This window comes from Lissotriton helveticus, chromosome 5_1 (genome assembly GCF_964261635.1).
Source record: "Lissotriton helveticus chromosome 5_1, aLisHel1.1, whole genome shotgun sequence".
NCBI lineage: Eukaryota > Metazoa > Chordata > Amphibia > Caudata > Salamandridae > Lissotriton > Lissotriton helveticus.
Window position 1 is genome coordinate 1,250,878,009 of NC_136065.1, and position 16,543 is coordinate 1,250,894,551.

At 45.2% G+C, this 16,543-nt stretch overlaps 1 protein-coding gene across 1 annotated transcript in view; it reads left to right on the plus strand.

Annotated features, from left to right (window-relative positions):
* LOC144752614 (scavenger receptor cysteine-rich domain-containing protein DMBT1-like) overlaps nt 1-9,053 on the plus strand; it is a 1,037,642-nt gene extending 1,028,589 nt beyond the window's left edge. Inside the window, exon 8 of the mRNA XM_078640493.1 lies at nt 9,026-9,053. Within this exon, the coding sequence (XP_078496619.1) occupies nt 9,026-9,053 (28 nt within the window). The remainder of the gene's footprint in view (nt 1-9,025) is intronic.
* The last annotated feature ends 7,490 nt before the right edge of the window (nt 9,054-16,543 follow it).

Below are 16,543 nucleotides of genomic sequence, written 5' to 3' on the forward strand. Positions count from 1 at the left end.
AGCTTTAAGAGAGCTCAGACCTGAAAACACTAGGCAGCTTTTAGTTCCTATTTTGAGTCTCTAAAAACTGAAAATGGTTTGATCAAGTGCTTTTCTTCAAATGTAATATAACCATCAATATTTAAATACTGTTATTCTTCTATTTTTAATGGGATGAAGCAAGTCATGCATCCACCTATTCTAATATCATTTTCATTTCATATATCTTTATTTCGGCATTTTGCCATAAAAGAGTACAGAAGACAGTTAAAAAAGCAGTATTCGGGGATGATAGTTCATAGCTGTGTTACATACATGTTAGATAGTTAAAAGCGTATCGACTAAAATATGACAAAATCTCTAAAAAAGCGAGTCTTATCAACTAAAAACTATACACTATCATACATTTGCAATTAGATGTCTACGCTTATGCCACATAGCTGCCAGGAATTGTGAAAACGCAAATACAATGGGTCTGGTCGTATCAGTTCTTAAAACTCTAAAAGCATACATACACTGCACAAAACCCAGGTTATTGCACAGCGGTACCAGCCAGTACTTCCTGGAGTTACAGTAGGCTGGACAAAAGAAGAGAATGTGCAATTCATTTCTACACCCAGGGCAGTATATTGGTGCACAGGCGGACCATTTGCTAGTGAAAGCTCTTATAGGTAGAGTACCATATCTCCATTGGAAGTACAGTTTCCTGGCTAAAATAGGATAAATATCATCCATGAAGTGCTCAAAATGATAGAAGTCTTTAGTCATTAAAAAAGAATTAGTTAAGGTACCAACATCAGGATTGAACAAGGCAGCAGTTCATTTGTTATCAAAAAATACCCTGGTGAGGGATTTGCGCGAGACCATATTACAACTCTTCTCAGGGTCATGCCATAAAGCAGATAACCCCAGCCTCACGCATTCACTCTTTATAAACATAAGCCAAGGGATTTTGACTGCACTCCAGTGGATTAGTAATTCTTTGAGTTGTAGCCTGTAGTTTAGTAGCTCTGGAGTAGTCCAGAGCCTATGCCAGAACCTAAGCAGTTTGAGAGCTAGTTCGTCTTTGATGGGTCTCAAGCCTAGATCAAGCCTCAGAGGGAAAAGCGGGGTGCTGGGTGGAAGAGACAACAATTGTCTTAAAAATTTGTTCTCCGTTTTGACAATTTCTGGCCTGCAGGAATAACCCCATAGCTCCTCGCCGTATAAAATTGCAGCCCTTGCTTGGGTTTTATAAATCTCCAGGGGGGGACCAACTGGTTTAAATGTGGACGAGTTGGAAAGCTTAAGGATTCCCCCAGCGAGCTGTGCAAGTTTCATTTGTGACTTAATTTGCTGGGGGCCCCATGACAGGTTCTCATTAATGGTAACCCCCAGATAGTCAAAAGTCGACACCCTTTCTAGACTGATTGTAGCCAAGCTGGGATTTGGGCGGGTAGTTGCAGGAGGGTTGAAGATCATGAATTTGGTTTTGTTTACATTTATCTCCAACCCCCGTCCTCTGCAAAAGTCCTCAAAACCATCTAGAATGCGCTGAATCCCCATAGGGGACTTATACAGCAAAAGGGTGTCGTCTGCAAACATGATCGCCGGCACCCTACTGCCTGCCAACTTCGGGGCATCATTATGATGTATTGCATCTAGATGGGTGATTACCCCGTTGACATAGAGGCAGAACAGGGTAGGTGCCCATACGCACCCCTGCCTTACTCCCTGTCAACGGGGAACCTAGACGACAGTGCCCCATTCTTTCCACATCTAACCAGCGCAAAGTTTGCCTCGTGTAGCCTCATCAGAATAGTTAAAAGGTGGGCCAGTATACCCATTTCGTGGAGCACAGACCATAATTTCCTCCGGGGAACTAGGTCAAAAGCAGAGCGGAGGTCCACAAACACCATATATAGGCTGCCACCCTCTATCCTCACCTTTTTCCAGAATAGTAAAGCCAAACGAAAGATTTGGTCCATGATGGAGGTGTTCATCCTGAACCCCGCTTGGTATGGACTAAAGATTGCGTGCTCCTCGATCCAATCCTGGATCCGATCTAAAATCAGTCGCGCAAAACTTTTTTGCGGGACATCAATGAGGCTGATGGGCCTGTAGTTGGCTGGGAGCAGAGGGGAGCCCTTTTTGAATATAGGGACAATGTCTGCCCCCAGCCAGGTACAGGGAACCGCCATACCCCTCAGGATTGCTTTAAAAAGTATTTGTAAATACGGGCCCCAGATCTTTGGTTCATGTCTGAAGAGGTCACCGCGAGGTTTTTCAGGGCCCGGGGCTTTTCTCACAACAAGTTTTGTGATGGCATTGCACACCTCCTCAACAGTAATTCTAGCTCATCAGACTGGGAAGGAGAGCCGGGAGTACCGGTGTACCTTCCATGCTATTCTCTACATAGTATAGGGCCTGGAAATGATCTTCCCATACTTTGGCTTCTATGTTTGGTTCAATAGCCAATTTCGGTTCCCCATAGCCTGCATTAACTATGGACCAAAATCTCCGAGCAACCCTGGCTTCAAGGGCGGCATTTAGACTAGTCCACTTTTCTTGGTCCCATTCTTGCTTTGCGTGCTTAGTTAGTTTTTTATAATATAATCTCTTTGCTTGAATTTGAACTTTATTATTGCTCAACTTTAGGGCCTGAACTAACTCTGTCTTGGCCTTTCTACATGCTGCATTATACCAAGAGCTTGCAGGTACCCTGTTTTTCCTAGTGGCCACCGGGGGGTTGAATACCTTTGCCCAGTTGCATACTAATTTCCTGTGCAGACCCTGCCATTTGGCATCGTAATCGGGGGGCGAGGGATGAGTATTTAAAACATCTACCTCCACAAACAGAGGAACGATTCGTTTATATACTTTACAGAGTTCTTCCGGGTTTGCCACTATTTTATCCCACCTGACTCTGCGTCTATTGTTTGATAGTATAATCCTATCACCCGATTCCCCCTGATTAGTCGTGCCATTTTTACTGGGAGCTGGATGAACCAGCTCCAGGGTTAGCGCGTTGTGATCACTCTCCACTCTTACGTTAACTTTAAAGTCGATCACCTTGGACCACAGCTGTGTCTTGACCAGAATATAATCGAGATGTGACTCGTGTCCAATTTGATTAAATGTGCACTTAGCTGGAATATCAGAGGATGTGCGGCCATTACAGGCCCTAATAGAGTGGTTTAGAGTTAGGGCTATTATCTGGATTGCTAGAGGTGACCATGACTTTGGGGATGGAGACTGACTCGGTGGAATAGCCCAATGTTCGTCCTCTGCCGCCAAAACTCCATCCTTCATCCCCAGTAAGGGCTCAAAGTGACAATTCAGGTCACCCTCTACCAGTAGGAGCATGTCGCTAGGAAGTATGTGCAGAAAATGCCACAGCACCTCAATAGTACTAGATTCGCTAGTTGCACTTACAGGCCGAGAATAGACATTTACAAGGGCAAGCTTGGAGGCATTTGGCCATGCAAGCACTACACACTGGACATCTTCCGAGTTCATAGTCAGAGCTTTAGCAGTATAACCCAGGTTTGTGCCAACCCAGGTGGTAAGGCTGCCTGAAGGTCGCCCCTTCCACCCCCAGCAAGCAGGCACATGGAATGCAGCATAGCCTTTACGAAGTTGTTCCTCATGCGCCCAGGTCTCTTGAAACAGACAGATGTCATTCTTTTCCACAAATGTTCCCTACTCTGGGCAGGTTATTTTATTTGGTAGGCCTGCGACATTCAGCGACAGTATTGTTAAGATACCTGCGTTGAGATCTCTACCACTGGTTTCACTAGTCCCCATTGGGCCATTTTCACTTGAACTTATCGACAAAGGATCCGATGTTTGACCTATCTCACTTCTATTACTGCCTATACAGGTGCCTGTAATATGCGAATGGGAGCCTGGGGTTTTGCAATTTATCTGGCAACTGGCCACCTCCTTGGTACTGCCATTAAATACATGTGTTTTTTCTTGAGTGCTCTCCCCAAGATCACCATTGTTTACATATCTCTTTTCTTGGATAATCGCCCCGAAGCCCACCCAGTTATACGATAGTCAGTCTACCATATCCAGGCAACTGTATCAATTTTGGGTATAGGTAAAAGTAAGTGCATGAGATTGTACCAGCCTGCCCCCATCGGCCCTACCCGCTCCTCTGCGCTCTACCAGAGTCCAATCCTGCGCCATGTCTGGTTTATGGGACAATGGGTAAAAATATGAGAGTGGAAGAGGTCGGATGACTGACCCAGGGTTGTGATACATCCATTCACAGATGTGCACCACAGTCCGTGGGTCCCTAAAATTTACCAGTACACAGTCGCCCTTTATAGTCTTTGGCCTGTGCCCCACCCAGGATACCCTACGGACCATCTGTATTTCACTAGTAATGTGACCTGGGAGTGGCCTATTTCTATGAAGCCAGTCAGGACTTTATTTTTTAATGGGAAAAAGGATTCCCTACTAGAATCACTTAGTTCGGGGACCCCTGTTAAGACCACAATATATGGGCTCGATTCTGGGGGTAGGTCGATTCTAATCTCCTTAGAAGAGCTTTCATCCAGGTGGTCTTGACATACCTCCTTTGGTTTTTCACTATTTGCCACCATCCTAGTATTATCATGAGAAGCCACTGGAACATTTTCAAGGGGGGGCATTGATATTAGCTGCTCTGTACTGCCCACATTGGCAGAAGACGTCTCAGCTGATAGTACAAGGTTTTGAACTGATGCCACCCCCTGACCATTGTTAGACCTTACATTACCCAATGTCATATTATTATGCTTAAGGCAGTCCGCTGTTTCCGAAGTTGTTTTTTCAATATTGGACAGCCGTAGCTCAATCTGTGACAGTCTAATTTCAAAAGGTTGGAGTGATGACCTTAGAATAGTGTCCAGTCCTAAAAAAATGAGTCATCCGTTGTCGCTGGTGTGGCGGTGGGATTTTTTGTTCCTGCAATATTTGGGATTGGGAGTTGTATGTGATTTTTATCCGGGACTTTCAAAGCCTCTGGAATTTGTCCTGAGTTGGTGGACTCACCATTCATAGTCCGCTTTGCATGCTTGGGCCTCCTGCCCCCGGCGGCAGCCGCCGCCCCTCGCTTTCTTTTGGATGTTGCCCCCTCTCGACTCCCCCTCAGCTGCCTAGTATTGGGCCTTTCTGGGGAACTGTTCGTTATTGACACTGCAGTGGAGTCTATCGCTGGTACTGACTGGAACTCGTCGATTTGAAATGCGAGCCCTTGATCATGGGCAGTCTCCATGTTATGTATAATAACGGGCACTTCGATTGTAGCAGTTCGTGATGTCAGCTCTGGTGTACGAGCGTTTACGAACTGGCCCATGGACGATCTTTTTGCTGTGGCAATTTCTTACGAGAGACGGCGCTCCATCAGGGTTATCTCATGATCAGTAACTGAATTAGCTTTGATGAAAAGGTTATCCAGTGTCCCTACAAGGTGGCCCCCTGATGTCGCAGCCTTGCTCCTGCTTTCATGCCCTGACATTTTTCCCTGAAAAATATGGTAGATCAACAGGTACTTACAGGTGCAGGGACATCCAGGATCTTTAACAGGCCGGATGAAAGAGGGGTAGCCCGGTCCGGTCTCCTCCAGGCTAAAATGGGCACAAACGGCCCGCCTTTGGCCTGGGCTTCACCCGGCGCGTGCCCGCGCGCGTCCCGCATAGCGAGAAGGAGGCGTGTATAAGTGCGGCAGGCAGGAGGTGGGTGGGAAGAGACCCCAGCTGTGTGGATTCCTAAGGCTGCTGGTCCTCGCAGTCCTGCGTCCCGTAGCAGCATTCCAGAGTGCAGACCTTCCACAGCACACAAAGAACTGTCACTTGGTAGGGATTTCCAGCATCCAATGCCCCAGTAAGGTGAGGTCCAAATTGAGACGCCTAACTGCTGCGAGCGGCTCCCGCGGAGCGAGGGCCAGGGGCAGTTTAAGTGCGGCAGGTAGGAGGTGGGCGGGAAGAGGCCCCAGCTGTGTGGATTCCTAAGGCTGCTGGTCCTCGCAGTCCCGCGTCCCGTAGCAGCCTTCCAGAGTGCAGACCTTCCACAACACACGAGGAAATGTCACTTGGTAGGGATTTCCAGCATCCAATGCCCCAGTAAGGTGAGGTCCAAATTGATACGCCTAACTGCTGCGAGCGGCTCCCGCGGAGCGAGGGCCCTGAGCAGTTTAAGTGCGGCAGGCAGGAGGTGGGCGGGAAGAGGCTCCAGCTGTGTGGATTCCTACGGCTGCTGGTCCTGGCAGTCCCGCGTCCCGTAGCAGCCTTCCAGAGTGCAAACCTTCCACAGCACACGAGGAACTGTCACTTGGTATGGATTTCCAGCATCCAATGTCCCAGTAAGGTGAGGTCCAAATTCATACGCCTACCTGCTGCGAGCGGCACCCTGTGGAAAACGCTCCAATAGGAGCAAGTGTCCTCACACACCCCGAGACGTGTCCTGCTTCATCTGGGCATGCTCCTTCACTAACAACCATTCTAATATCACAAATTTCTGTGCTGTCCTCTAGGTGGTAAACACAGAAACAGTACAAGGATTTTAGGAAAATGTTCATCAGTCCAACCAAACGGATGTAACAGAACTTCTGTTAAGATGAGTGAGAAAGCCATACTTTTATGCGAGACGAAGGCTCACACACATAATACTGTCATGCTTCATCATCGGTATCTTCTCCCCACCCTATTAGGACAGTCTTAACATTTGGCGATAAAAGGGAGTTCTAAAATAAAACTACTAGAAAAGACTGGATCCAGGCACTCTAAAATACCTTAGGGTTCCTCTGGGTATTACCTTTATTTGTGAGGACTCTAGGTATGTTTAAAATAATCTTGCACAGGTAAACAGAGAACAATGGCTCAATCCCATCTCATTTCATCCAACATGTTTCTGCCCTCAATAACTAGCATGACTGGTCTAGGGCAGTCATCGAGGCTCTAGGATCCGTAAATTAGAGACACAGGCTGCACTCATCCTACTTAATATTAAATGCAATCAGACTACCAAATTACCAGGTTGCCGGTGATGAAGCATAACACTATTATGTGTAGTTAGATACTTTGGAGGGACGTACGGTGGCCTATCCTCCACCTCTCTATTTTGTGATAAAGGCTGTTGTTTCAGCCGTTGGGGTGCGAGAGGTTCTAAATATTACAACAACTACTTCTAGCATAAGAGTTTTCCACATCACATGACAACAATGGAGGGTATTACATTTGATGACGATGAGGAATCAGCAATTTTGTCTGCACCTTCACTATTGGGCGATGTAACATTAACACAAGTTGTCCCTCAACAACTGGAACATTCTAGTGGAGATCAAGAGATCTCAGGGAAAAACACTGCTCCGTGGAGCAGTGCTGACAGAATATTTGCGTAGTATTTCTACTCCTAGAAGGCCAATAGTAATCAATGAGCCCAGGATCGTTCAGGAAGACAAGGAGTTCAGAAGGGATTGGTCTCTGGCGGCATTTAAATGCACCTGAGACAGGCTTAACTTAAACATAAGAACAGCAAAAATGCTCTCAGATTCCCTGTTGGTCCTAATATAAATTTGTGAGAGCAATTTGAAGACAAGCCTGAGTATGACTGTCTTTAAAATCAAACTTGAGGAAATAAGTATGATCATGTCTTAATTCAAGGCATACTTGACTCAGCAAAAGATTTCAAAGTTCAATTAAAAGAACTTAAAAACAATTGCATATGAGACTGTATATCCCTACTCTAAGGAGGACTATTTCCCACACTTATTCTCGAATTCTGATACATCATCAAGAGGTAGTGGTGTCCGAACTATGGGATCCCTCCGGGGCATAGACCACTTTCTTTCCTACCACTACAAGCAATGCCCTGGTATTACCCGGATATCCTTCCTCTTTTTAGAGAGTGGTTGGGCGAGAGGACGAGAAAAAGAAAAGGGGTGTCTTGGCAAAACAGAGATGTCCCACGAGAAGGGAGCATTCCTCGAGATGAAATGTCGAGCACCAGCAAGTCTTAGATCCCAAGAAAGACAGAGCAGTGAACTGCAGAGCACCTACATACAACGCTAGCCTGTGGTGGTGGAAGGCCCCTGGCGACTATAGGCCAGCTGGTGCAGTGGATAGGCCTGCTGTGGCTGGAAGACATGGACCACAATTGCTGTGAATCGTGTGATGGCACTGGGCTTCAGCGGGGTGAAGATCGGCCCCAACAGGCTTGCAGGGTGCTGAGCGGAAGAGGGGCGCACCTACCTGGAGTGCAGTGACAACAAACCTCAGCTGTGTGAAAGCACCAGGAGACAGTGGGGAGCGTCTACTTGTCGTGCGCCTACACCGGGCCTTGACTGGGTGAAGTCCCACCCTGACTGGGGTGCAGTGAGTGCCCTGAGGCCGCAAAAACTGAATGGTGTTCTAGTGAGGGTGTGCCATAGCCTTGGTCAATTGGTAGTCTTCTGATTGATCCCATTGGACTGTGACCCCTCTGTGGTGCTGGTACGGAGTTCAGCTGTGGTGTCTGGCTTGTGGACTGGCCCAGATATTGTGAATAGGAGTGCAGTGCTGGAGGGGCGCCGAGATGAATGCATAGCTAACCATACTGGCGCCAGTGGTCCAAATGGACTAAGCGGACTGGCATGGGTCTTAGAGAAAATAAATAACAAACGATGAACAAAAGGGTCTAAGGGAAATTTAAAGACCTGCCCAGAATAGTATCCCCATAATTACAAAGCTAACAACAAAAAAAACTGTGGGTCTGTGTAGGAGCTTCAGGTACTCCAAAATGCTACAAACTCCTTCATAAGTGAGTTGGCGCTAGCAGAGCTTTATAAGTCTTACTGCCTAAATGTGTAACAGGACACACCTAAAAATGGACATACTTAGATTGTTGGTAAGACCCAAACAGAGAATTGCTGGATTCCCATCAAAGTTAAATGTAGATCAAATGTTCTCATTTGGTCATCCAAAGTGGGATGGTGTGTCCCTTGATCAACGGGACTCGTCCATTGCCCATACTCAATTGGGTCGCACCCTCAATCGCTGTAGTGACCATGAGCAAATGATCGTGATGGGATCATGTGCAGTGCAAAAACAATAAAAGTGGTGAGTTAAAAGAGGGTAAAGGATCAATATAGAAAACTTTAATAGAAATTGCCCTTTCCCTCACTAAAACCAAGAACAGTGCAAAGAAAGCAGTCTAAACATATAACTGCATAACTTGATTGAGGGTGCGACCCAATTGAGTATGGGCAATGGACGAGTCCCGTTGATCAAGGGACACACCATCCCACTTTGGATGACCAAATGAGAACATTTGATCTACATTTAACTTTGATGGGAATCCAGCAATTCTCTGTTTGGGTCTTACCAACAATCTAAGTATCACCATGGGTCTTAGAGAGACAGAATCCCCGAGGGATAGATTACTGGCTGGGCTGCCCAATGCTTGCTCATCAGAGGGATGTGTAGCCAGGACAAGTGCTGCATTTGCTTCTAGTGCTTCAGCGTTTAAAGGTATACATTTGTGGAGAAAGGCTCCCTGATACTGTGATTTGGCAGCTGGTGATTACCCTGAGTATGACTGGCAGCTATCTCACCAGCTATTGCTCTAAAATAACCCACAAGGAAAGGGGAGACACAGGCCAAAATGGGAAAAACAGATAGGCACCAGTCTCAACTCACTTTTGAAAGTTGGCATGACCCTCGGACACAGCAGAATGTGCTCTCGGATTGCGAGCAGGAGACTCAAACTACAGGGGCCTTGATGCTTAAAACTACACTCCTAGTTATGCAGCAAAGCCTCAAATTGATAGACGCAAGATAGATACATTTAATCTAAGAATGGATCATATGGCTATGAAACTAGACAAGCAGGCCTTGCAGCTCACAGAGGCAGAACAATTCCTTTCCACTGTAGAGCATGAAACACATATGGTCACCACTAAGTGTCTGAGTATGGAAAAAAGTTTTGGAGGTGATCCAAACCCAGAATGAGGACCTCAAAGCGCGCTCATGGTGCAACAACTTGAGAATTATCAGAGTGCCAGAATCCACAAATGCAGGCCAACTAAAAGACTATATCGATAACATGTTAAAAGAAATATTTGTGACAGAGCAGCTCTCAACCGTGCTGATTGTGTAGCGAGCATACAAGGCTTAGATGGCGTGCCTGCCTGCTGGGTCCGCCCTGAGACCCATAATAGCCAAATAGTTAAACTATCGTCAGGGCCACTGGAATTATGAAATTGTGCGGCAGCAGCGATTTTAGCATAAATATAGATTTTCCACATTTGCCATATAATCCATCATCTGCCGCATAATTAGCAGATTTTAACAAAAAAATTGTTTCTAGCTCAAATGATTAAAAAGTTACTAAAATGCAGCAAAATGTGGTGCAGTTCAGTGGAAGGCCCTTTGCAGAGGTTAACTAATTACATTGTTGTTGCTTATTTCTATATTTGGTGTTAAATTGGTACTAATGTGATGTAACCAATGCCCAGACAATGTTAACAAGTTTGAAAATGACAAAATATTGAACTAATGCTATCACAAAATGTGCTGTATTATGCTGCACAACTTGCCTTTTCTTGTCGCATAATTTGACCCTTCCCTGCCACATAATTCCAGTAGCTTTGACTATAGGGACCGGGACACAGTGCTTTATCTGTCCAAGGAAAAACAATCCATCCAATATCAAGGATATAATGTGGCTTTTTTCTGGACTTTACAATGGCTGTGCAGGAGGCGCACAGAGAATTCATTCAAGTATAGAAAAAACTGCAAGCAGCAAATATACTGTATGCAATGCTCTACCCGGCTTGACTTCTGGTTAATTACGACGGGAGACAGAAGATCTATACCAATGCCAGAGCAATACTGGAGTTTCTAAGGTCGATACAGCACCAACACCAGAGCCCAACATTATCTCCCTCTTCTGCCTCATAGGATTGATAGAGAAGGGCACCAACTATGGCAGGCTCTTGAGTATTGGAGAGAAAGGGGATGAGGGTGTTCAGTAAAGTAGGCACGGAGGCAATAGTACTCGGAGGGGAATTCCAGAATTGAGACTGGCTGTCTACAATGCCGCTAAATTGAGGTTGGACAGTGACATGCAAACTGTTAAGGTGTACTAGCACAAAGACCATCATTGAGCTTCTACCTATGGCTACCACTTGACTTTCACCATGTGGTGATGACTGAGTTGCAAAGGTCACTATTAGTCCCAGCGACCCCCTTGGGTGGGATACTTGGCACCTCGTCGCCCCCGAGGGTATACCCAGCATGATGTTGTGTAGTATGCAAGAAAGACAGTTATGTATGTTTTTCTTCACTTTACCTGTTGGAACATTATTCCTGTATTTGCTTGGGATAACTTTGTCATAATTGATGTGCTAAAGTGGGTGGAGGGTGGAATGTACTTGTTGTTTGTTGCAGGCACAGTACATTGTTACTTGGACGTACAGTACGTCACACCACGCTACACTGCAATCTATACCCAACAGATTCCACATGCACAACCCGCTGATATCCCACGATCTGTAGGCCACACTAGGTTCCTAACATGGAATGTGAGATGGCTCAATAACCCCAAGAAGATGAGGCACATATTGGCATACTTAGACCACCACTATATGCAGATAGCATTGCTACAAGAAACATACCTTACAACTTCCACCAAATTAAAAATAGGTGTGCGATGGTCGGCGGTGCTTGTGGCCTCATCCTACTCCAGGAGTTTGCTAATATTGGTTAAGAAGGGCCCCCTGTTTACACTCACACATTGTGATACGGATGATCAGGGGAGGTATATTATAGTACTGGGGATACTAGGAGGCACCAAGTAGATAGTAGGAAATGTATATTGCTTCAATGTTGACAACCTCAAGTTCTAAATCAGGCTCTGAGGCCGCCTGTATGAAATGCACCCTACAGTGGTAATCTGGGGGGAAAAGTAATACATATATAGATCCCGCAGTGGGCCAATATTCCCCCTCAGACTGGCACAGTAAACAGTCAGTCAAGTAATACAACAAAATGTAGAAGAGTATGAGATGGTAGATATATGGAGGATTCACCACCCTCATGCTAGAGAAGGGACATATATTTAATTGGTACAAAACACATGGTCCTGTGTAACTTACTGGCTGATGTCACCTGAGGTGTGTACATGGATTACAGCAGTAAAGCATTTACCTAGGACATTATCAGAACACACACCAGTTCTTCTAGAAAATGCCATCCTTATGCAAGCATGCACACCATTCCAGAGGTGACTTTAGGCCCCCTCCATACTGGACCCTATTTTCAGGGAAGATATAAGAACAGTGATTGTATGATACTTTCAGGAAAATGAGGGTTCTGTGGAGGAGATTGGAACACTGTGGAAAGTGTTCAAGATAACTATTTGTGGAAAGTTTATGGGGCTTTAGGCAGGTGTACTCAGATCACTTCGCTCTCAACTAAAAAATATAGAGAGCAAATTGGAGTTGTTGAACTGCACCCCAACTCAAGCACATTAGCAGAGATTGGAGAGCATATTACTGAATATATTTAAATAGCAGAGCAAGAAGTGAAACACATGTCTAGACAATGGATAGCAAGATCCTATGGGGGAGGAAAACCAGGGCGTACATTAGTATCTAAGGTGAAAGAACCTAAGACACAAGTACACATAGTGGAGATACAGTCCCAAGATGGGAGTGTGTATCTGGATACCCCAGCCATTACGAGGCAATTTGTCAATTTCTACTTTCACCTGTATTGACCGTGTAGAGCTGCAGTGGCTATAAACCCTGTAACATATATTGATGATGTAACACTAGCATGGCTCAGCGTGCTGTGAATCCTGTAGACCACTATCACTCATAAACATTGACACCAAAATACTGGTGAAAATAATAGCAGCTAGGTTACAGCCCCTGCTCCCAAGATTAGTACTACAATGTTTCGGCCCCAGTCCAGATATGAAGGAGGACAAGACAGGACTGCCCTTTATCACCAATACTATTTGCCCTCGCTTAAGTGCCATTGGCGGGTGTGATTAGGCAGAGAAATGTGACACCCTCAATACGTGTCAGCCAATGTCCACTTGCCATATCACTTTAGAAGGGTGACACGGTGCTTTATGTACGTAACCCAGAGAAACAGTTAGCACCTCTCATCCGTGAATAAATTAAATAGGAATGGTATTCAGGTTTGCGTATTAATTGGGCCAAAGTACACCATATTCCTGCTCACGTCAGCCACACGCTTTGGAGTGTCCACTTGAATGGTGTACCAAACCTGTTAAATACATTGGGATGTTGGCACGCAGAGGCACAGAGATAGTTATTAGACATAGCTCAGGGCTGGCAATTACAAATCAGGAAGAGCAAGTGGCTAGATGGGTGCACCTGCCGCTGTCTCTAGCAGATAGAGTAGCAAATATAGAAATGTTCATTATTTGCTCATGAGCATTCCCATTCTATTGAGTGCATTTTAAAAGACCCTTAAAACTTAAATGATTAATTTGGCATGGGCGAGAAAGCAATCACGTGCAACTCGGATACATTAACAAAACCTTTCAAGCAGTAGGGGTTTGGTGCACCAGATATGTACCTCTTTTATTTATGTGCACGTGCACAGTTTGCACAATATTGGTACTTTAATGTACAATCCTTCTCATGGCTGTTGTCCCCCATGAACGCACAGAGATTCCATGACTGGAAATAAACACCATACGCAGCACTTTTAAGGCCTGGCACAAATTGTGTGTGAGAGCAAATAAGGCCTGATGTATGTACCAGTGCTGCCCTTGAAATGCCAATCAGGGATCTCTCTCACTCATGAAACAAACACATAAACTCAACTAGCTAAAGTTGGACTGGTGAGACTGGGTGATCTATACTCTGAGGGCCAGTTCTTAATGCTGGAGGCCTTTTCCACACAGCCATGTATCCCCTAGTGGTCTTTGTCTACATTAGATTGAGAGTGGTGGTCAGAGCTTTGTATCCTCAAATCCCAGAAGAACCTACATCACTGGAGGTGCTGCAGGCGATGTTAATGTGTAACTCGCGCAGACCGCTTATAACACGCTTATCTAATGCTTCCCGGAGAGAAGGGCTAAGCGGCTTGACTGCACCACTAGATACATGGAATGCATTGCTTGATACACCACTTTCTCAAGAGAATTGGGAAGATTACTGCACACTCACATGTAGGCTCACAGGTAGGCTTACAGCCAACTGTAATCTTAGAATAATACATTTAAAATATCTACAGCAAATATACTGTGCTCCCATAAGTTTACACAAATACGGACTACGAGCTAGCTCCCAATGTACTAGATGCGAGGAAATAGAGGCAGCCTTCATGCATGTAACGTGGTCATGCGCATGAATCCATCAATGTTGGATAAAGGTGGTGCAGGCGTTGACAGACATGGTTATAGTAAGAGTTGAATGTATCCCGCAGATTTATGTCCTGTGGCTAGTAAAATCCCTGCAACCATGCAATCATAAACTGGTGGGCATTAGCATACTAGTGACCGAACAACGTATAGCTATGCACTGCGGAAAAACACTGCCCCTAAGATAGATAATTGGCTCCAAAATATTGTGTGCTGTAGGGATCAATTGGATACATATGCAGAGGAGCTGCCTGCAGCTTCGAGACCTAAGAATATATGGGCACCGGTTACAGTTTTCTTGATATTAAATCCAGATATGAAATAATTGTGCTATTTGGAATAATATTTGGTGGGGGCCTTCTGAATTGGACTTGCCCAGTGGAATTGATTGTAAATGTGTTTAACATTATATGATGTGGTGTACAACTATGCCATTGGTGCCAAGATGCCCTGTAATAAGACTGTACTGTTGTGAGGTAAATATTGTAAAATGGCAAAACAAATAGTAATACAAATTTAAAAAGAATTATGACATCTCAGCACCTGGGGTTGAATCTCCTTTCTGATGGTTTTATAAGGGGGTTGAAAGATAAATGAGAGCCCTCCTTTCAGATAGATTGTGACGGGTGTTAGACTGATGATGACTGGTTGATAGACATATAAAATAAGTTTCCAACATACTGTGTTGTTGCAAAAAAACAACTACTTTTGGCGTGTGTATGCTTCACAACAAACATATCCTATCCCATTGTTCACTTAGTGCCGATATAGGCAACCTCCCCCTGCAAGAAGAATATAGGATGCACAGCAATACAATAAACACACAAGACATGTTTGTTGGAAAACATTTTGCTGCAGCTTTATTTCCTAAAAGAAATATAAGCCAACATGGTGGCTTAACTTACGAGCAATCCAAGGGCAGGCAGAGGTGATTTATCTAAGCTGCCCTGCCCGCCTGATGAGCCAACTGCACCGTGGCCACCCAATCGGAGCAACCATTTTGTGAGGATTATCCCCCTTAAATACCATGGACCACCAGTCCATCCTTTTACTCATACCTTTTTAGGGGCAGTGCATGTCCAGGCAAGCCCCTGTTTGCTCAGGCTTACAACCACAGAAAGGACTAGCGGGGCACCGTGTTTTTCCTCCAGAGACCTAAAAACTCCTGGGGTTGTTTGGCATCTGAAACCCTATTGTGCACCTAAAGAGGGTATTCAGCCATTCAGCCTCTAGATCGCCCTGTAACTCCGCCTGCAACACAAATTAACATGTTTGTTCCTGGCTACGCACCCCAGCCAACACGGCAGGTATGCGGTAGGGAGGGAGACGGCGTTACCAGGAGGTACCAAAAAGACGGATGGATGGGTGGGGGCAGGTATAATTACCTGGATCCAAACCTCCAATGCTCCAGAAGTGATGCTGAATCTGCGCCGGACTTTCAGGGACTCGCCGGGGGTCCCCACAACTAGATGTGGGGATGCACCTAATGTGACACTAAGGTGGCCTCCCTTTTGAGCGGGCACCCTACATGTGCTGCAGGCAGCCTCAGATTCAGAGGTATGTGTGACAGTTGACCTTTTTAAAAACGTACATGCGATGAAGGTCCCTTAAAGAATTGTGTTCACCTTACTGAATGATGCATATCAGCTATCATATTGTGGGGGTATACATAAAAAAACAAGAACATTTTTGTACAATAAGATGAATAGCAACCATAACGCTATTATCCCGTCTGTTAGAACAAGAAGCGGTTGCTTCATGGTGATGGGATTACATTTCCCAGCACCGCCTGAGTTGTTATGATCAACTTTGCTTTACATCCAATGGATTCCATTGCCTCACAGACTGAGTTTATCAGCAGATTTAAAAGGAGACTATCCACTCTTGCCAGTCGCACCAGGGCCAAGGGGCGGGAACAGTCATGCCCCAGGGTTTGATTAACCTTTTGATGAAGTGAAGAAATGCTGCCGCGTATTGGTGGCAAATTTTTAACCTCTATGGTATTGAATACATGTACGTATGTTTGAGATGGGACTCTGATGCTAGTTTTTGATCAGCAAGTTATTTCTCAGAATGCTGGCTACATCTTGTGCCACAAAACATGAAGCAAATAGTCTTGAATTGGACGATGAGCTATATTGTTTTTGCCCCGTAAAGATATGAGTGAATTCTTTGTGACTTATTAAGTGCACGGATTCTTGGTGAGGTCCTTTCA